At 38.2% G+C, this 20,475-nt stretch overlaps 1 protein-coding gene and 1 pseudogene across 7 annotated transcripts in view; one reads left to right on the plus strand and one right to left on the minus strand.

The window, feature by feature from the left end:
• The window catches only part of PDE4D (phosphodiesterase 4D), a 1,222,901-nt gene that overhangs the window by 796,462 nt on the left and 405,964 nt on the right, over positions 1 to 20,475 (plus strand). The window contains exon 1 of one of the 7 annotated variants that reach the window (XM_074203061.1): positions 7,136 to 19,959. The exons of the other annotated variants lie outside the window; for them this stretch is intronic. Within the exon in view, the coding sequence (XP_074059162.1) occupies positions 19,871 to 19,959 (89 nt within the window). The 5' untranslated portion in view covers positions 7,136 to 19,870. Of the gene's footprint in view, positions 1 to 7,135; positions 19,960 to 20,475 lie in introns of those variants that run through there. 7 annotated transcript variants of the gene reach the window in all.
• On the minus strand, positions 9,054 to 9,905 carry LOC141500132 (ceramide synthase pseudogene; annotated as a pseudogene).

Here is a 20,475-nt window from a genome sequence, read left to right on the forward strand (position 1 = left end):
CTTGGACCACAAAAAGCAAATCAAATATAGTTAATAAAGACCCTAAGTTCAAGACAAGTTTTATTCCAAGATTCTGACAGAACCAATGGATGTAACTGCTGAACCATTATCAAGAATCACTGAAAGATCATGAGGGAAAGATAGACAAACCATAGAGAAAGGGAGAATATATGTCATTCTAATTTTTAAAAAGTCAAAAATAAGAGTATATATATGCCAGAGAGTTTGAGTATAATTTTTGACAAAATTATAAAACGTATCATTAAAGGGGTGGTTTGTGAATACCTAGAAAAGGAAGCAGTGATCACTATGAATCATCATAGCTTCAAGAAGACCACATAATGTAATCCAATCTGAAGAGCATTTCTTTAGTATACAAAGCCCTGGGGATAGGAAGACAAAACAAAAATACAGTCCTGGTCTTGAAGACCTTAATGAAGCTTACAATACGTGGTAAATATGTCTATGCAATTTGAGAAAGGAGAGAGTACTAATTTGGGCATCATGCCAGACTAACTTCATTTCTTTCCTTCATTTTCTTTCTTTACAGAGTTAACTAGACTGGTAGCTTATGATGATACTATAGGGTTTTTGTTTTTTGGATTTCAACAAAACATGTAATAAATTAGCTCTTGTGGCTTTGTGGCTAAGAGGATGATATGATCTAGATGAAAATATAGTTGTGTTGAATGACCAAACTTTGAAGATTATTCATTAATGATTTGATATCAACTTGGAAGGAGGTTTCTAATGGATCATTCTGAGATCTGTCCTTAGGCCTATACTGTCTAACATTTTTTAAATGAATGAAATAAAAACTTTCTATAGATGGTATGTTTTTCAAATTTGCAAATGCCACAGTGCTGAGAGGAATAGCCAAACATATATGATTCAAAAAAATTCTTGAGAGGCTAGAACATTAAGTTGAATTAAATAAGGTGATATTTAATAGTGACAATGGAAAACCCACTTCTTGAGTACCAGATGAACTTCACAAGTACAATATGGGAGTAACATGACTGGATAATCTGTGTATACTGTGAGTATGCTTGGGGGGGGAGGTTAACAAATAGGAAAAGTTTTAAAAACTTGGAATATAGTAGTCCTATTGTAGTCTACTCTAGGCAGATCATATCTGGAGTAGTGATTCAGTTAATAGTGGCTAATTTCCTGTAACTTTGACAAGAAAACCCAGATAGGGCCATGAAGAGTTGAACACAACTGAAAATGACTGAAGAACCATAATCTTCACACATTTTTTTTTAGGTTTTTGCAAGGCAATGGGGTTAAGTGGCTTGCCCAAGGCCACACAGCTAGGTAATTATTAAGTGTCTGAGGTCAGATTTGAACTCAGGTACTCCTGACTCCAGGGCTGGTGCTCTATCCACTGCACCACCTAGCTGCCCCTGAATCTAACTTCTCTGTAATGCTTTAAGATTTGTCAAGCATTTTACAGATATTGTCTGTTTTGAGCTTTAGAACAACCAGTGGGGGGAAAAATGATATTATTACCCTTATTTCACAGTTGAGGAAATGGAGGCAGGTAGAGGCCCACTGGGAAGTATTTGAGGCTACATTAATACAGGACTTCCTGACTTTAGGTCCAGTACTTTATCCAGGTCACCAATTAATTGCCTCTAGATTGCATGGTATTGACAAGCTATGCAGCCAAAATAATGAAGAATGGTACAGAAATTTTTTGAAAGAAATGACAATGCTTACCCAAGGGAAGAGAAGATTTGGAGTGTATAAGTGGAAAGGATTCTTTAGGTTGTTTCTGGAAAAAGTGACCAACTAAGTGACTTGGAATGAACGGGACAAATAAAAAAAAAAAAGTTTATTCTATGCTAGAAAAAGTAAGCAAAAACTAAGAGGGAAAGCCAAGATTTTAAGGAGCAACTTAGTGTATTGTTTATCTGAGAGCTCAGGGCTTGGGAGGTATGGGCAGGTTTCAATGTAGTTTTCCATAGTTTCCAAACAATGAAGTGGAAGTAGGTGGGTATAGGTGGGTTTCAAGTATTTTTGATAACTCCTACAAAGGGAGAGGGAGGAGGGCTCAATGTTAATGGAAGGTTAGTGTTGAGGAGAGATTAATTATTTAACATTGTCTCCACAGAACGTTTTTGAGAGAATAGGTTAACTATAACATTTTTTTTTTTCTGCCTATCATTTCCTCTGCTACAGGGGAAGAGGGGAGAGGTGAGACAGGAGGCTGGGAGACAGAAGATTACTATATTCAAGTATTTGAAGTGCTCTTGTATAAAAGAGGGATTGGACTCATTCTGCTGACTCCAGCCAGCAGTTCTGAGATCAGTGGTTAATGTTCCAGAGGAGTAAGTTCAGATGCAAGGAAAATTTTTCTAACAATTAGATTTGACCTTTTGGACATGAAAGGGTTTCCTTGGCAGATAATAGATTCTCTAGAAGAACTAGGATTTAAGAATACCTTGAAAAACCAAGCTAGGTCAATTGATTCAGTGTTTTCCCCCCCATTCATGAGGCAAAGAAAGAAGTTAGCATGATGAAAATTTTTATTTCATAGTAAAATAATTATATTTCTGTATTATTGATTGACACATGTGTTTTTCTTGTGATAAAACTCAATTTCTGTGATGGAAGATAAGTATAGATAGCAGGTGATAGAAAAATTGGCTACTAACGTTTTAGATTAAATGAAATGTTCATCCCTAAAAAGTTCTGTTTTTTTCCCCTGTAGTTTTATGGTATTTAATCAGGAACATATTAAAATTAGAGCAGTGCAGCATTCTAAGTCATTTATCTATTATAATCCTCACCTCTAGGACCAGCTCAAGCAAAGGAAACAAAATAGCTGACTTCCTTCCAGCCTATAGAGCTAAATCTCTTTGCTGGATGGTGGAGACTTCCCTTAGGTCTGTTCCCTGGCACTGCCAATCTTTGCTTCTTTGCACAGTCTGAGACCTTGCTCTGACTCTTTCCCCAGGGCCATGACTCTGCCTGTGGCTCTATGGAGCTGTCTAGACTCCTTCAGTGTCTCCTAACTCAGACTTGGTTACATCTGATTCTCAACTTAACATCATAGAATACTGGGTTTTTCCCAAGTTCTAATGTATCTAAGCCTTTTTTTTCTAGCTCAGCATATTTCTATTTGAATATAAATTCAAAAGATTTCTTGAGGTATTTCTACTTGAAGTCTAATTCAAATAATAAAGGGGGGATAAGACAGAAAACCATTTAAAATTTATTTTAAACAATAGGCACCTTTACTTATTTTTGCAAGGCAATGGGGTTAAGTGACTTGTCCAATGTCACACAGCTAGGTAATTATTAAGCATCAGAAGTCAAATTTGAACTCAGGTCTGGTGCTCTTATTCACTGTGCTACCTTGCTGTCCCAACAATAGATGCTTTTAATGAATAATCTGACCTTAGAGCTGCATTTTTGACTTTAAAATATATTCAAGCTAGAAATTAACGCAAATTCTTATAAAGCTTTCTCAGATATGAATCTGGATGATTTTGAATCTCTTTCTGGCATGACCTGTATTGATTCTCCAAGTCTCTCCTTTATCACTGATCCTCCATAACAAATTTTCTGGGCCCTGAGACTCTGACCTCTTCTCTGTGACTCTAGTATCCTCTCCTCTTTCAGTGAATTTTCTTTCAAGGGGGCTGCTTCCAAGCAGGAATCAGAAGTGTTTGGTAATCACTTCCATGAGCTCTTCAATTTCTAGAAGACTAAAATAGGTTTCTCCTGCTGCCCTTGAGATATCAGTTGCCCAAGGAGATCATCATCCTGTAAGAGGGAGACAGTATCAGCTTTGACTTTTGCAGTCTACCCCTAGAAACCACAGGAGAAAACTATGCTTGTGAAAGCAGCTTTGTTCTATTGAGAAGTAAGTATTGCCTGGTGATGGTCACTTTGTCTAAGACAATGCTTCTTTGATATAAAAACAGAAATGTCCCTTCCTAGTTGATAAATCTCATACAGGGATTTCTCCAACTAAAGTAGCTTCAAAAGGTGGCAAGTCAATGATTACAAAAATAGCTTCAAAAGGTGGCAAGTCAATGATTACAAAAATTGGCAGTATAATGTAAGATCATGTTTTCATACTACAGAGGTGAAAGTTGTAACCTGAAAGTCAATAAGACCTGGGTTCAAATTCTATCTGGAGCACACACTGTCCATGTAACTTCCTTTTGCTATCAGCAACTCTATAAGACTGTGAGGTTGCAGAGAGTGTGCCAACCTGCATTGATAGAGGGAGTTTTCTCACCTGAGAGTTCTCAGTACCAGAGAAATCACAGGTGGAGTCATTATCCCCTATCATCAATCAACCAATCAATTAAAAATTTTAAGTACCTACTATGTATCAGCCACTGTGCTAATTATTGGGGGTACAAAAAGAGTCAAAAGACAATCCCTGCCCTCAAAGAGTTTACAATCTAGTGGGGGGGGGGGGAAGAGAAGAAACATGCTATACAAAATAAACTATATACTGGATAAATAGGAAATGTGTATAAATCACATTTATAATCATTTCAAGGAAGGCAATTTTGGTATGCTTATTCAGAAAAATATGAAAATACAAGATGCACAGAAGCAATTTTTCATCAGTGTTCATGATGAGTATCTCTACTCCTGTGAATAACTATTCCACCTGTCCTCTATATTAACTTACATTTTTATAATTACTGATAACACTGCTGCATTGTGACTAGCTGTGTGATCCTTGTCAAGTCACTTACCCCTGTTTGTCTCAGTAAAATGAGTTGGAGAAAGAAACAGCAAACCACTCTAGTATCTTTTCGAAGAAAACTCCAAAGAGTCATGAAGAATGGACATGACTGAAAAACCGACCAAATACCAACTGCCATAGAAGCAGAAAACCTTTGCAAACAATTCATCTATCCCCTGAAGCAGGAGACAACTATAAAATCAGCTAGACAAGTTATATATACTCAAGGGAATTTCATTATAACATAAAATTCCTCTTAGGATCATGAGATCACAGAGCTAGAATGAGAAGGGACCTCATATGCCATGGAATTCACTTCTTTCATTTTACGGAAGCTAAGACTGGATGGGGAGGGGGAGAGGAGAATGTCTTGCCCTGGATCAGCCAGAATGTAAGCCATAAGTCTTGATTTTTCAGTCTAAGTTTAATTTGCATAGGGTTTTGTTATTTAAAAAAATTTTAAGGGCAGCTAAGTGGCTTAGTGTATAGAACACAGGCCCTGGAGTCAGGAGTACCTGAGTTCAAATGTGACCTCAGACACTTAATAATTACTTAGCTGTATGGTCTTGGGTAAGCTACTTAACCCCATTGCTTGTAAAAACAACAACAACAACAACAACTTTTCAGAGTTATACTCTTTTATCCAATTTAAAATGGAATATTCTCATTTCTTAAATGTCAGCATTCTTCTACTGATGTTATTTGATTCAGAATCATTGAATACTATGATCTCAGAGGAATCAAAATTGTAGTTGTCCCAAAAAGCAATGAAACAGCACAAGGGGTTAAGGGGGTTAAGAGACAAAAAGCCTATTACAAGGGAAAACTTAACCATGAAAATGGCCCATGATATATAAAGAACATTTATAGCTGGAAAATCAGATAGGCTGACCAGTTTTTTAGAAATGAAAAGCAATAATTGTACATCCTGTAGGCCATCTTGGGTACCACCCCTCTATCTATCTCATTCCTTCCTCCAATATCAAATTAACTGGAGTATAGTCTCAAACTACTGTCATACAGGAAGTAAATAACAGAAATAGGATTTAAACTAAGCTCTTTTGATTCCAAATCCATTGATCTTTTATTGTTGCTTCTTTTTTTTTTAATTGTTGCTTCTTAATTGAGAATCCTGACTGCCTCCTCCCTCCTTCTGCCCTCTACTAGGGGCACAGTAGAAAGAACTCAGGCTCTGAAGTCTGGAGGACCTGAGTTAAAATAAAGTCTCAGATACTTTCTAGGTGAATGACCTTGAGCTAATCACTTAACCCCATTGTCTTGCATCCATGGTTATCTCCTCAATCTGATCCATATCTGGCCATTGGACCCAGAGGGCTCTGGAGGAGAAAGTGAGGTTGGTGACTTAGCACAGACCCCTCCCCCCCACTCAAATCCAATTCATATGAATGTCATGGTATCACTTCCCTGATGTCATGACCTTCTTTGAGAACTAAGGGCAAATATCACTAGAAAACTCATCATCTGAGGAAATCAAAGCTATCCATAGTCATATGAAAAATTGCTCTAAATCATTATTAATAAGGGGTAGCACCTCACACCTCTCAGATTGGCCAATATGACCAGAAAGGACAAATGATCGATATTGGAAGGGCTGTGGGAAACCTGGGACATTGATACATTGTTAGTGGAGCTATGAATTGGTCCAACGTTTCTAGAGAGCAATTTGAAATTACATCCAAAGGGCAATAAAAATGTTCCTACCCTTTGATCCAACAATACCAGTATTGGGTTTGGATCCTGAAGAGATCATGAAAAAGGATAAAAATGTCACTTGTACAAAAAATATTCACAGCAGCTGTTTGTGGTAGCAAAGAACTGGAACTGGAAATTGAGTATTCACTCAATTTATGTTCATCATTTGGGGAATGGCTGAACAAACTGTGGTATATGAATGTTATGGAACACTATTGTTCTATTAGAAACCAGGAGGGATGGGAATTCAGAGAAGCCTGGAAAGACTTGCATGAACTGATGCTGAGGGACATGAGCAGAACCAGAAGAACACTGTTCACTCTAACAGCAACACAGGAGTGATGATCAACCTTAATGGACTTGCTCATTTCATCAGTGCAATGATCAGGGACAATTTTAGGGTATCTGTGACAAAGAATACCATCCGTATCCAGAGAGAACTGTGGTGTTTAAACAACCAAAGACTATTACCTTCAATTTTTTTTTCAAAAGAAGTTGTCTTATGTACTATATAATTTTGCCATCTCTTATATTTTATTTTTACTCAAGGATATGATTTTTCTCTCAACACATTTAATTTTGATCAGCGTATAGTATGGGAACAATGTAAAGATGATCAGATTGCCTTCTATTGGGATGGGAGGGGTGGGGAAGGGGAAGGGGGAGAGAGAAGGGAGGATGGGGGGAAAATGTGTAAAATTTAAAACCTTACCCCAAAAAATGATAGGTAGAAATTACCATTTGTATATAATTAGAAAACAAATAAAATACTTATATAATAAAAAAAAGAAAACTCATCATCTTAAAACAAATTGGTAAACCCTGATCAAGAATCAGTGGTGAAGGTGGCTAGGTGGTTCAGTGGATAGAGCAACGGCCCTGGAATCAGTAGTACCTGAGTTCAGATGTGGCCTCAGAGGCTTAATAATTACCTAGCTGTGTGGCCTTGGGCAAGCCACTTAACCCCATTGCCTTGAAAAAAAAAAGCTAAAAAAAAAAGAATTAGTGGTGAGCTATTACATCAGAGATATATGTTCCTCTTTCTGTATTTCAAGACCCTTCAACAACCTTTGAAGACCTCCTGACCTGCCTAATTTTATTTCTCACTTCTTTCCAACATGTAATCTTCTCTCCAATTCTCTCATTTCTTTTTCTTTACCCAGTTTATCATTTTTGAATGTTCTTTCTTGCCTCCATGATTCCATTCATTTTCTTCTACTTCTACCAATACAAACCTTGCTCTTCTTTCATAGTTTAACTCAAACTTCCCCTTTCCAATGCTCACCCTCACTACCAGTTGCAGAACATAAAGAGAGAAATGTGGCAAAGGTGATCCTCATTCCCACCTACCCCAATCTGCCAAATTCAGTAATCCCCTACTCTCTGAACTTGAACTTTACATCTCTCCTACCAGCTTACAGATACCTTGCATCTACAGTCTGATTTGGCCTAAGTTTTTCTTGGAGGTGCTTTGTCCTCTGACTTCATCTCCACATAGCAGAAAAGAATGACTGTCTGCAGCATCTATCTATAGCTCTGTTTCTTATCTCTGTCCCATCTTTTTCTCTCTCTCCCCTTCTTTTTCTCCCACCCCCTTTTTCTTTCCTCCTTTCTCTCTCTTCCTTCTCTTCTCCCTTCTTTTTTTTTTTTTTTTTGGGCATTCACGCTGATCTCATCTTTATTAGCGGTCTTTATATAGCGCCTCCCAAGGTTCCCTCTGCTCCTGGATCTGGAGGAAGCCTCAAGAGGTCTGTAGCACCAGGAACAGGTGGGAGAGGGAAAGAAGGCCAAATTATACAGCCTGAAGGAACGAGCGCAAGAGCCCCTCCCCCAGTTTCCCCCAAGTGGGGCACTCAGCAATGAAGAGGCTGGGCCAGGTGGTGGTGTGTGGCCTGTCAGTGTCTGCCTCCCCATAAGAAACTAATACAAACCTGGGGAAATAAATAAAATTCCTAAGGGTCTGGAAAGATGCTGGGCTGCCTGTGTAGGAGAGGAGCTAGCTAGCTCTAAGGGGTAGCCAACCTATACCCTGGTGAGACACAAACAGGTTAGAGGTACCTCTCCCACCCAGAGGGAAGGCATGAGTTTAGGAACTGCCTTCCCCTAGACTATAGTATATGGGGAAGGGAAATAGGTGTGTCCTTGGCAAAAAGGAGAGGGCCCTTCTCTAGATTATTTACTCCTTGATCCTCTATAATCCTTGTTAGTCTCCCCCCCTAATCCATCCTATCCTAAATTGCTGTGGAATAGGGCACCTTCCTTTTTAATTTCCCTCCTTTAGGCCCCCTGCAGATTACAGTTGGGAAAAAAGGGTATCCCTGGGGTTATATATGCAGGGGGGTGCCTCCTAATTTCCACTTTCTTACTTTCTTAGTTCCTACACAAAGGAGATCATTGGCCATTCCAAACCCTCTGTCCCTCAGTCCCAGGCACCCTGAGGACTATTTCTTACAAGCCTGGTCCCTGTTCCATCCCTTTTACCATCATATAGGGAGAAGCTTCCCCCCCAACTTCTCCATCCCTATCCTCCAGGCCTAGGACCCCTGGAGAGGCCCCTAATTCCCATCCCTACCCATCCGTCCCAGAGCCCAATTCCTGGAGGAATGGGTGCCCCAACCCTCTCCCTCTCCTCAGTCCCGGGGCCCATCGTGAAGTTCTGGGGGCTGACGGGGGACTGGAGGGGTGGGTCCCCGAGGCCTAAAAAGGCAACATGCTCCCCAGCAGATGAGGAAAAACCAGTAGAACTGTGGAGCAAGCAGCAGGGCGGCCCCCAGGTTGACATGGGCTGGTATATTGAGGGGTACAGAGAGCAAGGGCAGGCCTGCATGCTGCCCGTAGGCCCAGTACAGGTAGGGGGACAGCAGCACTCGACAGCACAGGAAGCTCAGCAGCATCAAGGTACCATTCACTTCGTGCAGCAGGGTGTGTTGCTGCTTGTACTGGATGAGGATCTTGCCTAGGCAGACAAAGGGTGTGCTGACTTCCGCCATCAACATGCAGCCCAGAAAGAAGTCCCCCTTGCCTCGGCGCCACACCACTGATAGTGGAAAACAGACCAGCACCATGACTGCATGGTGCAGCACCTTGAGGAACTCCTTGTGCAGGTAGCCTCGGGCCACAGCCCAAGTGCCTCCTGGGGGGCCAGCCCCTCTCTCATCCTTTCCATGACCTTTGACCTGGTGCTTGTGCCAGTGACACAGGAACATGGCATAGATGTCATAGATGAAGTAGGGCACTGCAAACTGAGTGTAAGCTGAGGATAGCCAATGCTGGTCATCCATGATATGTTTGCAGGAGGTGGAGACAATGTAGCCAGCTGTGGAGGCCATGATAGCTTGGACTGAGGACACTAGCCTGGCTGAGACAATGACCACTTCAGCCTCCTCCCAGCGCAGCTGGGGCAGCCTCTGGAGCGTGTTCTTGGAAAGGAGGAAGAGTCCCGGGACCCCCCAGCCACCATCGGGGACAGCATCATGGCTCAGGGATTTGGGGCAGGGAAGAATGAGTAGAGCACTAAGGACTGGGGAAGCTGAGGCCTGTGAGGAGTTAAGAGATGCTGAAGGAGATAGAGAGAAAGGGGGTTTGGTTAAGGGACAGAAGTAGAGATGAAGGGAGAGAAGAATTAAGAAAAGAAAGAATATAGACAGGAAGGACACAAAAAGGATAGGATGGGGAGAGAGGAAATAGTAACAGGAGGGACAAGAGAAAAAAAAAGAATAAAATGAAAATGGGGAAAAAAAGAAAAGAAGGGAGAAATGGATAGGGACCTGACAGGAAAAAAGGAGAAATACAGAGAGGGAGGAGAAGGAAAAATAGAAGGATGGAAAGAGATGAAGATGGAGAAGGAAGGGGTGATACTATGAGAGGAGAGAATGGGATAGAGATAGCAGACAGAGAAAGGGTGAGGGTGCAGATGGGAAAGGGACCTTCTCCCTTCTTTCTTTCCTTCTTTCTTCCATCTCCCATTCTTTCTCTTTCTTCCCCTCTCTTTTTTCTGTCTTCCCCTTCTCTTCTTCCTCTCTCTTTCCCTCTAACCTCCCTCCCCCTTTCTCTCTTTGCCTTGCTTCCCCTCTCCCCACCCCACCCCCATCTCTCTCTCTCTTCCCTTCTCTCTATCTCTTCTCTCTCACTCTCCCCATCCCTTGGACTCTTGCCCAAGTAAATATCTAATAAATGATGGAGCCAGAACCATGCCCTAGGACAAAGCATATTGTAAAAAATAGCATTGAAAGGGCTGATAAGAAAATATACTTCCCTCCTTTGGGTACAGTGATCACAAATCCGGAATGAGTATGTGTTTTCAGACATGTTAGTATTGCTGGCTTATTCTCCTTAACTGAACCTCTTTGCAATTTGTTATAAAAAGCTTTTGTTGATGGTAGAAGGGTATTGGAAAATAATAGCAGTAAAACCATTAGACACATTTTTCCCTTTTAAAAAAATGAAGTATAGATTTGAGAAACCTGAATTCTGGTCCTGGCCCTACCAAAAGCTAATTGTGTGGTCTTAGCCAAGTCATTTTGCCTTATGAGTTTTTCCTTCAACTTTCAAAGTAGAATGTTTTACTGGATCACCTCAAAGATTCCAGGTCCCTTCTCGCAATGATTATGACTACTTTTCTGTTTTTTCAGTCTGTATCACAGAGCCTTTTGCTTATATTGCTGAAAATGTTATAACAAATATTTCCTTGCCCCTTTTCTATTTATATGGAGGAATACCAAACTTGGTCATGGAAAAAACTTCTTGGCACCAAAGGTTAGTGTTGTTTTTGTTTAGCTATTTTTTGATAGTTTGTTTTTTAGTTTGGTGTTTGGTATTGTTTTTGTTAGTTTAAATTTTTTTTTTTTTCTGTTCTCCTGAGAGAAATTTTTGGTTTCCCTGCCTGGTAATTCCATCACTTCTTGGTTATTTGTTAAAATAGTTCTGAAAGGCCCTAAGGGGCCATGTGTGTGTGCTTATTTGGTAGGGAGTCAACATTCCTCATAACATGTGCTACTGTTAAGGCTGTGAAATGTTTTCTCTTTAAACAACCTGTTTAAGGAACTCATAAATTATTAGAAAATAAATGGAAATTTTCTAAATTTAGTGAGTCAAGGATTCATTAAAAAAAAGTTTGAGAAGAAGCCTATCAGTTATTTTTAGTTAATTTTTTCTTTGATTTTTTTTATATTTAATGTTCCTATAAACAAGGTTCAAATTAGGATATAATATAAACCTCCTTTTTATCTGCATTATTTGTGATCTTCAATTAATTCAAAGGATTAGCTTAGAATCAACTGTTTTGAAATGTAATTTACTGCTCTGACTCAAGGTTATCAGATTTTTAACATATAAGATAAAAACTAACAGTATCTCTGGAGATACCGGTCAAAATTATACCTAATGACTGTCACTTTTTACTCCAATACTTAGATTTTTAAATGCAGAAAATAAGTGACGGAGTTAATTAGTAATTCATTAAAAAAAGAAGAAAAACATTTTCAGCTTTGAGGTAATAGATGTTATTCACAGTAAAAACCAATTTACAAAATTTAACTTCAATCAGTTCAAACATTTGTGCAAGGTCCCTACACTGTTCTAAAAGCAAGGTGTAGACACAAAAAACTGAAACATTATAGGCCCTCAGGAAGCTTGCATTCTATCAGGAACACTGAATATATATGACTATGAGATTGTTATTGTTTGTCCTTCATTCTTAAAGAGGACTAACAACTTCACAGGATCATGTTTTAACTTGTATTTGAACTGAATTTAAATGAGACAGAGTTTCACAGTCTCATTTTCTCCTTCAAAATCACCAGAACCCAGTGGAAGACAAAAGTTGGGACAACTGAGCATGGTCCTGGGGTGACCTTGGCCTTTTTAAATAAAATCACATGAAGACAGAAAATGAAGATCTTTCCCAGATCTTAGTTTGTCCCTTTCAATGTATATGACTATAAGGGAGGAGGACTGTTTTAGAGAGCTACTCAGAGAATTTTCTTGTCCAGTGAAGACAGCAAGCCAGTAAATGTAAGAGGCTGGATTTTTAGCCCAGGCTTTCCTCACTCTCAAGGTCAGCTCTTTTAATATAAAGTACACTTAACTCTTTGGTATTACTGACAGTGTAAAAAGAAATACTATTGGGACTCTAGGTAGCACATAATGCACAGAGCACTGGATCTTAAGTGAGAAAGGCATCAGTTCAAATATGATCTCAGATACTTACTTGCTCTGGGACCTTGGGCAAGTCACTAGCCTTGAGTTCCTCATCTATAAAATGGGGTTAACAATAAATAGCTCCCAACTCCCAGGGTTGTTATTAGAATAAAATGAGATAATGATTGTAAAACACTTAGCAAAGTGCCTAATATTCAGTCAATCAATAAACACTTATTAAATATCAGGGCCATATAATGTTTCAGCCAAGCCCTTTTCAGTGGCTGATTCTTTGGGATCCCATGTGGGATTTTCTTAGCAGAGATGCTGGAGTAGTTTTCCATTTCTTTCTTCAATGATATTTAATGTTGGCAATTTATTGCCAACTTACTGCCCTTTTGTCAAAGTAAAAAAAAACCCCAAGGATTTTGGTTGTTTGTGGTGGTTGTTGTGATTGTTTGATTGAGGAATAGACCTGAATCCTTATGGTTTATTCTTTAGTCTGGATAATATTGATAACCATCACTTTGGGGGGAGGAAAGGGAGGAATTAAGTAGAAAGAAATATTAAATTATTCAGTTAATAAATATTTATTAAGTGCCCATTGTGTGCTAGGCAGTCAGTGGCACAGTGGATAGAGTACTGGTGTTGGAGTCAAAAGGATAGGAATTTCAATCCAGATACATGCTACTTACCAGCTGTGTGACCTTGGACAAGTCACTAAACCATGATTGCCTCACATCCAGGGCCTTCTCCAGTTGTCCGGATTCAGTTCTGGACACTGGACCCAGATGACTCTGGAGGAGAAAGTGAACACAGTATCCTCTCACTGAAGTTCAATTCACATATTTGTTATGGCATCATTTTCCCAATGTTATGGTCTTCTTCGAGAATGAAGAATAAGCAATAATAAAAACTGAGACTGCAAAGAGAGGGAAAAGATAGATTCCACCCAAAATAGAAGAACAAATTATATACAGGATAAACAGGAGATAATTAAGATAAGGAAGGAACTAGAATTAAGGTTTGGGGAAGGATTCCTGTAGATGAGATTTTACCTGGGACTTCAAGGCAGTTAGGTGGTGCCATAGAGGGCTGGACCTGACTTGGGGAAGACTCCTCTTCCCAAGTTCAAATCCATCCTCATAAATTTACTGTTGTGACCCTGGCAAATCACTTGTCTCGGTTTCCTCATCTGCAAAATGAGCTGGAGAAGGAAATGGCAAACAAATATATTTGACAAGAAAATCTCAAATGGAATCAGAGAGTTAGACACAACTAAACAACTAAAAGAAACTACTATTTTAACTGCTGGATTATTCTCTTAAAATTACATAAAATAGATTTAGAGAAAGAAGGGAATTCAGAGGTCATCTAGTCCAGCCACTTTATTTTATTAAAAAAACAAAACAAAACTGAGGCCAATAAATAACAGAGACTAGATTCACAAGCCAGGTCCTTTTGCTCCAAATCCAATGCCTTTTCTATTTGCAAAGGATATAAAAAGTATTAATATATAATGTATACTTCAGAAATCTTTGCTTTTTGGTAATCCTGGTTGCCTTGCAAGCTAAGACCTTTGGGAGTATTTTTTCCCCCTTTCCTTTCACCTACACACCAGTAGGTCTGAAAGGACTATCTGACCCTACATTTATTCACAGAGATGAACCTGACAGCCAAGACTCTTCTCTTTCTCTGTCCTGCATGTAGAAGAGAAGGTTGAGGAGGGTGGGACTTGCTGGGAACAATTTATTTGACTTAATTCCTGAGACCCACATAATCAAAGAGGAATGTCTGAGAAGTCCAAAACCACAAACTTAGTTTGAAATACTTTGAATATATTCATTCACCTCAGTGGGAATTTAAGGGTCAGAGGTATATAAACACACAAATCCTGGCTTTGTTTTTTAATGACATCACTGCCCTTATCCAACCAGAGACATGACTCTTATATTGTTATTTAGAAACTTGGATACAGTTACACGTCCCTTCAAAGTAGAACTGAATTGAGCTCTAAATGAAACAAACAAACCTTGTATTTTCCAAATGTACTCAGAAGCAATACACACTTATCTATTGACTTGGGGTTTAACTCTTCAGAGTACTTAGATTGGCAATTGAAAATGTTTATATGAAGATCCTTACTCTACAAATCAATTACCTGACCTAGGTAAATACTGGGCTTACTGTGGCCTATTACTTTTACTTGCCAATTGTATCTATAGTCTGTTTTTTTGTTTTTACAATAGAATTCATTGAGGTTGTTGTTGAGTGGGTAGCTAGTTTGACTTGGATTTAGGAAGGCCTGGTTTTTCAGATCTTGCCTCTGCTTCATCCACAATTTTTTCACTTTTCCACCCCTGAGAAATAGAGATTATACCCATATCATGATATCCATAGTTACCTACCTCACAGCATTCTTGTGAGACTGAAATGAGTGAGGTATAGTATTAGAAAGTGCTTACCATCTTCCAAATGTTCCAAATACAAATGTTAATTACTTTCTTTTAATTTTTTTACATTTATTGATTTTTTTATTTTATTTTATTTTACCTCAATTACACACAAAAACAAGTTTCAACATTCTCTTTTAAAACCTTGAGTTCCAAATTCTTTCCCTTCCTCTCATCCCAACTCCATTCATTAGAGAAAGCAAATTATTTGATATAGGTTAAAAATGTATAGTCATGAAAAACATTACCACAATAATCAAGTTGTGAAAGTAAACATCACACCCCCAAATAAAATATCTCAAGAAAAATAAAGTAAAAAAGAAAGCTGTTCTAATCTTTATTCAGACACCATCATCTCTGTCTTTGGGATGGATAGCCTTTTTTATCATAATTCCTTCAGAATTCTCTTGGTTCATAGCACTGCTGAGAAAAGGTAAGTCATTCACAGTTGATCATTTGCAACATTGCTCTTACTTTGTAGTACATTTCCCATTACTTCTCTTCATGCAAGTTTTTTTTTGTTTGTTTGTTTTTTACTGAGAGCATCCTGTTCATCATTTCTTATAACAGAGCGGCATTTCATCTTAATAACACACCACAATTTGTTAAGCCATTCCCCAACCTATGGGCATTTCCCTCAATCTCTGGGTCCTTGGCACCAGAAAAGGCCTGCTATAAATATCCTTATACATATAGGTCCTTTTCCTTCCTGTTTTTCATCTCTTCTGAAATATAGATCTGGCAGTGGCATTGCTAGATCCAAGGGTAGACATGGTTTTATAACTCTTTGGGCATAGTTCCAAATTCCGACAGTCATTTAAAATTTTTTTGTATTTTATTTTAGTTTTTGGATGTCATTTATTTTTAGCAAAGCTGCTCACAATAAAAGTTCTAATGAGAAAAAGGGGGGTTGTCTATTATTGTTTAATTGTGTGCTACTAAATTGTACCCACATACAGGCAGAGTTCAGTTTCTGGTTATCTGTCACACACTACTATTGACCCCTATTTCATAATAAGACATTATCCTCAAACCCATCTTTCTGCGTTTTGGTTTCCTGAGGCAATATATTTCAACATAACCAACCCCTCCAGAGTCACCCTTTTGTCTCTTGAAGTTCTGTTAAAGACAAAAATCTCCTGCTTTCCCCCTTTTTTTTTTCTAATGACAACAGTACTAGTTCAGAGGACTGGTTCTTAGGAAGTCATGTGTAGGATGTTTGGAAACTCTGCCCTGCCCTCCCCTCCACTTATTTTTCCTTATAATATCCAATTTGCAGTGTGGTAACTTACTATTTTTTTGGTAAGAAGCTTTTCTGTAGGGCTAATTTTAAAGGAGTCCTTTCTTATCTATATACCTTGGGCAAGGCTTGAAAATGGCATCCTTTTGTTACTAATGCTCTATAACAGGTTTAAACTTTCATTGCCACACCTGTGACTCTCTCCTTATCAGAAAATAAATATCTGCATGCTACAGAGAGTGGCATTTGCTGGCATTAATGATATATGTATACCATAGCAAAGTTTCTCTTTGGACTCTCTTCCTAGAATCGACTTCTCTGACTGCCTTGAATCCTATCTCTCCTGTTGGGTCCCAGGAACCATATAACCATATTTGTATCACCACTGTATATATGGTATTATAAATACAATGGTATTACAGTATCAAGCTCTTACTTAGTAAGAACTTAATACATGATTCTTAATTGTTAGTTAATAATTAGTTACTCTGTGACAGCGGCTGATTTGGATTCAAAGCCCCACAAAATTTAAAAGATTAAACAGATACATACATTTTTTTACCAAACTGAACTCCAGGAAAACAAAACAGCATATATTTTAAGTATTTAGGAGAAGTCTGGACCTTAACCATTAGAACTAACTTCTCTCTATTTTCTTAAATTTGGTCTGGATTTTGAGGGGGAAAAATTTGTTCATGTACACAGAATACTTCTTTCTGTCCACTCAATGCTATGTTTATTAATATCCCTTAGCAAAATAGATGTCTTAGAAGTTGACAGTGTTCAAAATAATCAAAATATTTATACTTCATGCCCTTTGTAAGTTTTGATACCACAAAGTAGATCTTAAAAATAGCTGATTGGAACCCCAGTGAAGGCAAAAATGAGAGGCCTGGGAAGATGCCATTTTTTTTTACCTTTAGTATTTTCCAGTTGTGTATATTCTCATGCTTCTACAATGATCCAGATAGTCCCTGAAAAAAATAATGGTAGTATTTTTATTTGAAATCAAGGCTTAGCTTTCCTCATGAGTAATCTCAATAGTAAGTAGCTTATTTCTATGACCTTGTTGAGACCTGGCAACTTGAGAGAGAGATTATGTGTAACAATATGAAGGAGATGGGAAAGGGGAATAAGTAATTAGAAAAATATACGATAATTGGGTAGGGCTCTGTTCTTTTATCCAGTTTCTCATTAGGAGAAAATTGGCTCAGCTCCTTTTTCCTTTCCATAATTCCATTTTAGTAGCTATTCTTTGATCTTGCTTATTCACTGGGTCTCTTTTCTAGAAGTAATATGAAAGAAGTAACATATTTGGCAATGGTAATAGGAACAATTTAGCCTTTTCCCCTCAACTCTATGTTCCTTTTTGTTTCTATGCTTCTTTCTGTCCACATCTTGCTTCTGAGTGTTATAGCCTCATGTTTTACAGGTTATAGTTAGCTATTCAGATGCTAATTAGTATTAAGACTTTTAAAAATGTTTAATGCAGAGTCCCAGAGATAACTAGTTATTATTCAAAATACCTAAGGTCCTGGGGTTCATATTTTCAAAAAAAGTAAAATTATAATAATGATTTAAGAATATATTCTTTTGCTTCTTACATTACTCAAAGGAGGTCCAATTTTCATTATTATGTCTGTTATGTCTCATCATCTACCAAATATCATTTTTGCATATGTGTTGGTTATTTGTTCTTGTAGGTGACTCTGTGTGTGTTTGTATATGTGTTAGTGTGTGTGTGTGTGTGTGTGTGTGTGTGTGTGTGTATGTGTTTGGTCCAGAACTGTTTACTATTGTGGGAAATGATTTTAAATGTCCTGGAGCAGTGAGAGATTAAATGACTTGCAGTGTCACAGAATCAGCTTTTTTCAAAGCAGAATCTGAACCCAGGTCTTCCTGATTGCTAAACTGGTCCTCTAAGGGGTACTTTTCAGTTACCATTTACAAATTGTTACAATGAGGATACTTATATTTGGGGACAGAATGGAAGGAGGGTAGTCCATCTTTGGCAGACCAGGACTTCTTTTGGTGGTTGCTTTTCCTTTTTTATTACTCTCACCAGAACTTCTTTTGATTTCATGCTTTTTTGCTTCCACATGAATGTAGCTTGGTTCAGACAGTCAATTCTTTCTCTGCATTTGCTACCTTTATAAGCATGGGCAAGTAGCATAACCTTCCTGGGTCTCATTCTTTCATCTGTAAATTGATGGGCCTGGAATAGATCATTTCTAAGATCATTTCTAATATGGGATATCTCAATGAATAAACTAATTTGAACACTATTATCTTTATGGATGTGTTATCCGTCCCAGGGATTTTTGCTTTTTATTTGAAAAAGCAGAATTGTATCTAAGTATTAACATTATTTAGATAATTACCCAGATAAAATGAAAAGACAGGTACCATTAAGAAATAGGCAACATATGATCCTGACCTTAGTTACTAAAGAAATTAGGGGAGCAGATTTCTAGTGTGTAAGAGAGCAAGGGAAATTATTTTAATTAGGCAGATGAGCATTCACTTCTTTTGAACTTACATAATTGTGGATTTACTACAGTCCAGTGCAGGCTAAATGATTCTTCTGCATTCCAGTCTACTCTAATCTTATCCAAAAGGAGTGGAGATATGTCTTAGTTTATAGCTGAGGTCATTAGCAGGTGTTTGAATAGGGGGTTGATGGAATGATGTTGTGCTGTTAACGGAAGCTGTCACACTATGAAATCCCCAGGATAAACAAGCACCTTAATGATTTTATTGGATTTCTTGGTGCCTGTCTGCCCTCTCTCTTAAAATGTTCCTTTCCCAAATTGGTTTGGACTTAATACAAACAGAGGAAACTTTTGTTTGCCTTTTTTAATCACATAATTTGAAAGAAGATTCTTTGAAGTATTTCTCAGAAAGTTTAAAGTTATCAGAGAATAGGAAATGGGTCTTAGTTAACCAAGACAGTTATTGTAACATCTTCAGAGATGATGTTTGCTTGAGAAAAAGCTCCAAAAGTGGTCTGCCTGATTGTTCTCTTCTTTTGATTTTGTCAGTAACCAGAATAGCTACTGACATTTCTCAGATCAGTAAACCCTTTTTAAAAATATGGTGAATGACAACTATATAAACAAATTAAGATTGGATTAAATGAAGGTGATAGTATATGAAATTCAGGCCATCTGCATCATAAATGTGAAAGAGAAGTCATTTTTTAATTTCATTTTTTCAAAATTCTCAAGTCCAACTGTTTTTGTTTTTATTTTTTTGCTCTGCTTTTTTTGCTGTGACTTTATTTTTTAATCAGTGTTAGATTTAAAAACAAATTTGCAAAGGAGTGTTTCTCACATTAACAATGAGATAAGGGCTTGGGATGGAGCAAGCCCTGTTGCAAAGGGCAAGTGTCATGCGGCAGGAAATCCTGGTTATTTATCCCTTCCAGCCCCTGAGCAGTGTTGAGCGGGCCATCACTCTGGCAGAGCAGCTCAGCTTATTGTGCAGAGGAAATTCCCTCACTCAGTTCCAAGTGCTTCATGCGGGGCTTAGGGGCCCCTGCCAACCCCAGGGCTTGGCACTATCTCCGAATGACCATTTCTCCAACCTGTTTTGGAACTTTTTCTCCAAATGGCCTTTGTTTCGGACCCCCCTGGATCCTCAGTACCCCGTCTGTCTCCACGATCCAAAATGAGATTATGTTTCTCCAAATCCTACAGGTACTTTTATTCCCTCATAGTTGGGAGAGATTTTCCCTGGCTGGCTTGCAGCTGTTAGGTCTTTGCAGATGGCCTTTGGCATGTTGGAAAGAAGAAATAATATTCTTTCTTTAGCTCAAATAACACTTGCCAAAATATGCATATATATATGTATATGCATACACACACATATATATAAATAATATATGTATGTGTGTATGTGTGCGTTTGTGTGTGCATGGAGTATGTGATCATAAATTACAGTCTTTTAGATAATCTTGACTATGTTAGAATGAACTGGTAGATGTTAGTGACTATAGTGGTGAGTTTGATGAAAATTAAAATTTTGAATTAAAAAAATATTTCTCATTTGGAAGTAAAGATGTTTATCAGGCCTAGTGTGACATAAGTTGGCAGTGTGAATTTTAAATAAACCTTTAGAGGAAAGGAAAGATATTTCAACTCCTCAGGGATAAAAAAAAGGAATCTGAGAAAGTATGTTTTGAAGTTGTCCAGGACATCTCCATATGGGAGGGT

Source organism: Macrotis lagotis, chromosome X (genome assembly GCF_037893015.1).
Source record: "Macrotis lagotis isolate mMagLag1 chromosome X, bilby.v1.9.chrom.fasta, whole genome shotgun sequence".
Lineage (NCBI taxonomy): Eukaryota > Metazoa > Chordata > Mammalia > Peramelemorphia > Peramelidae > Macrotis > Macrotis lagotis.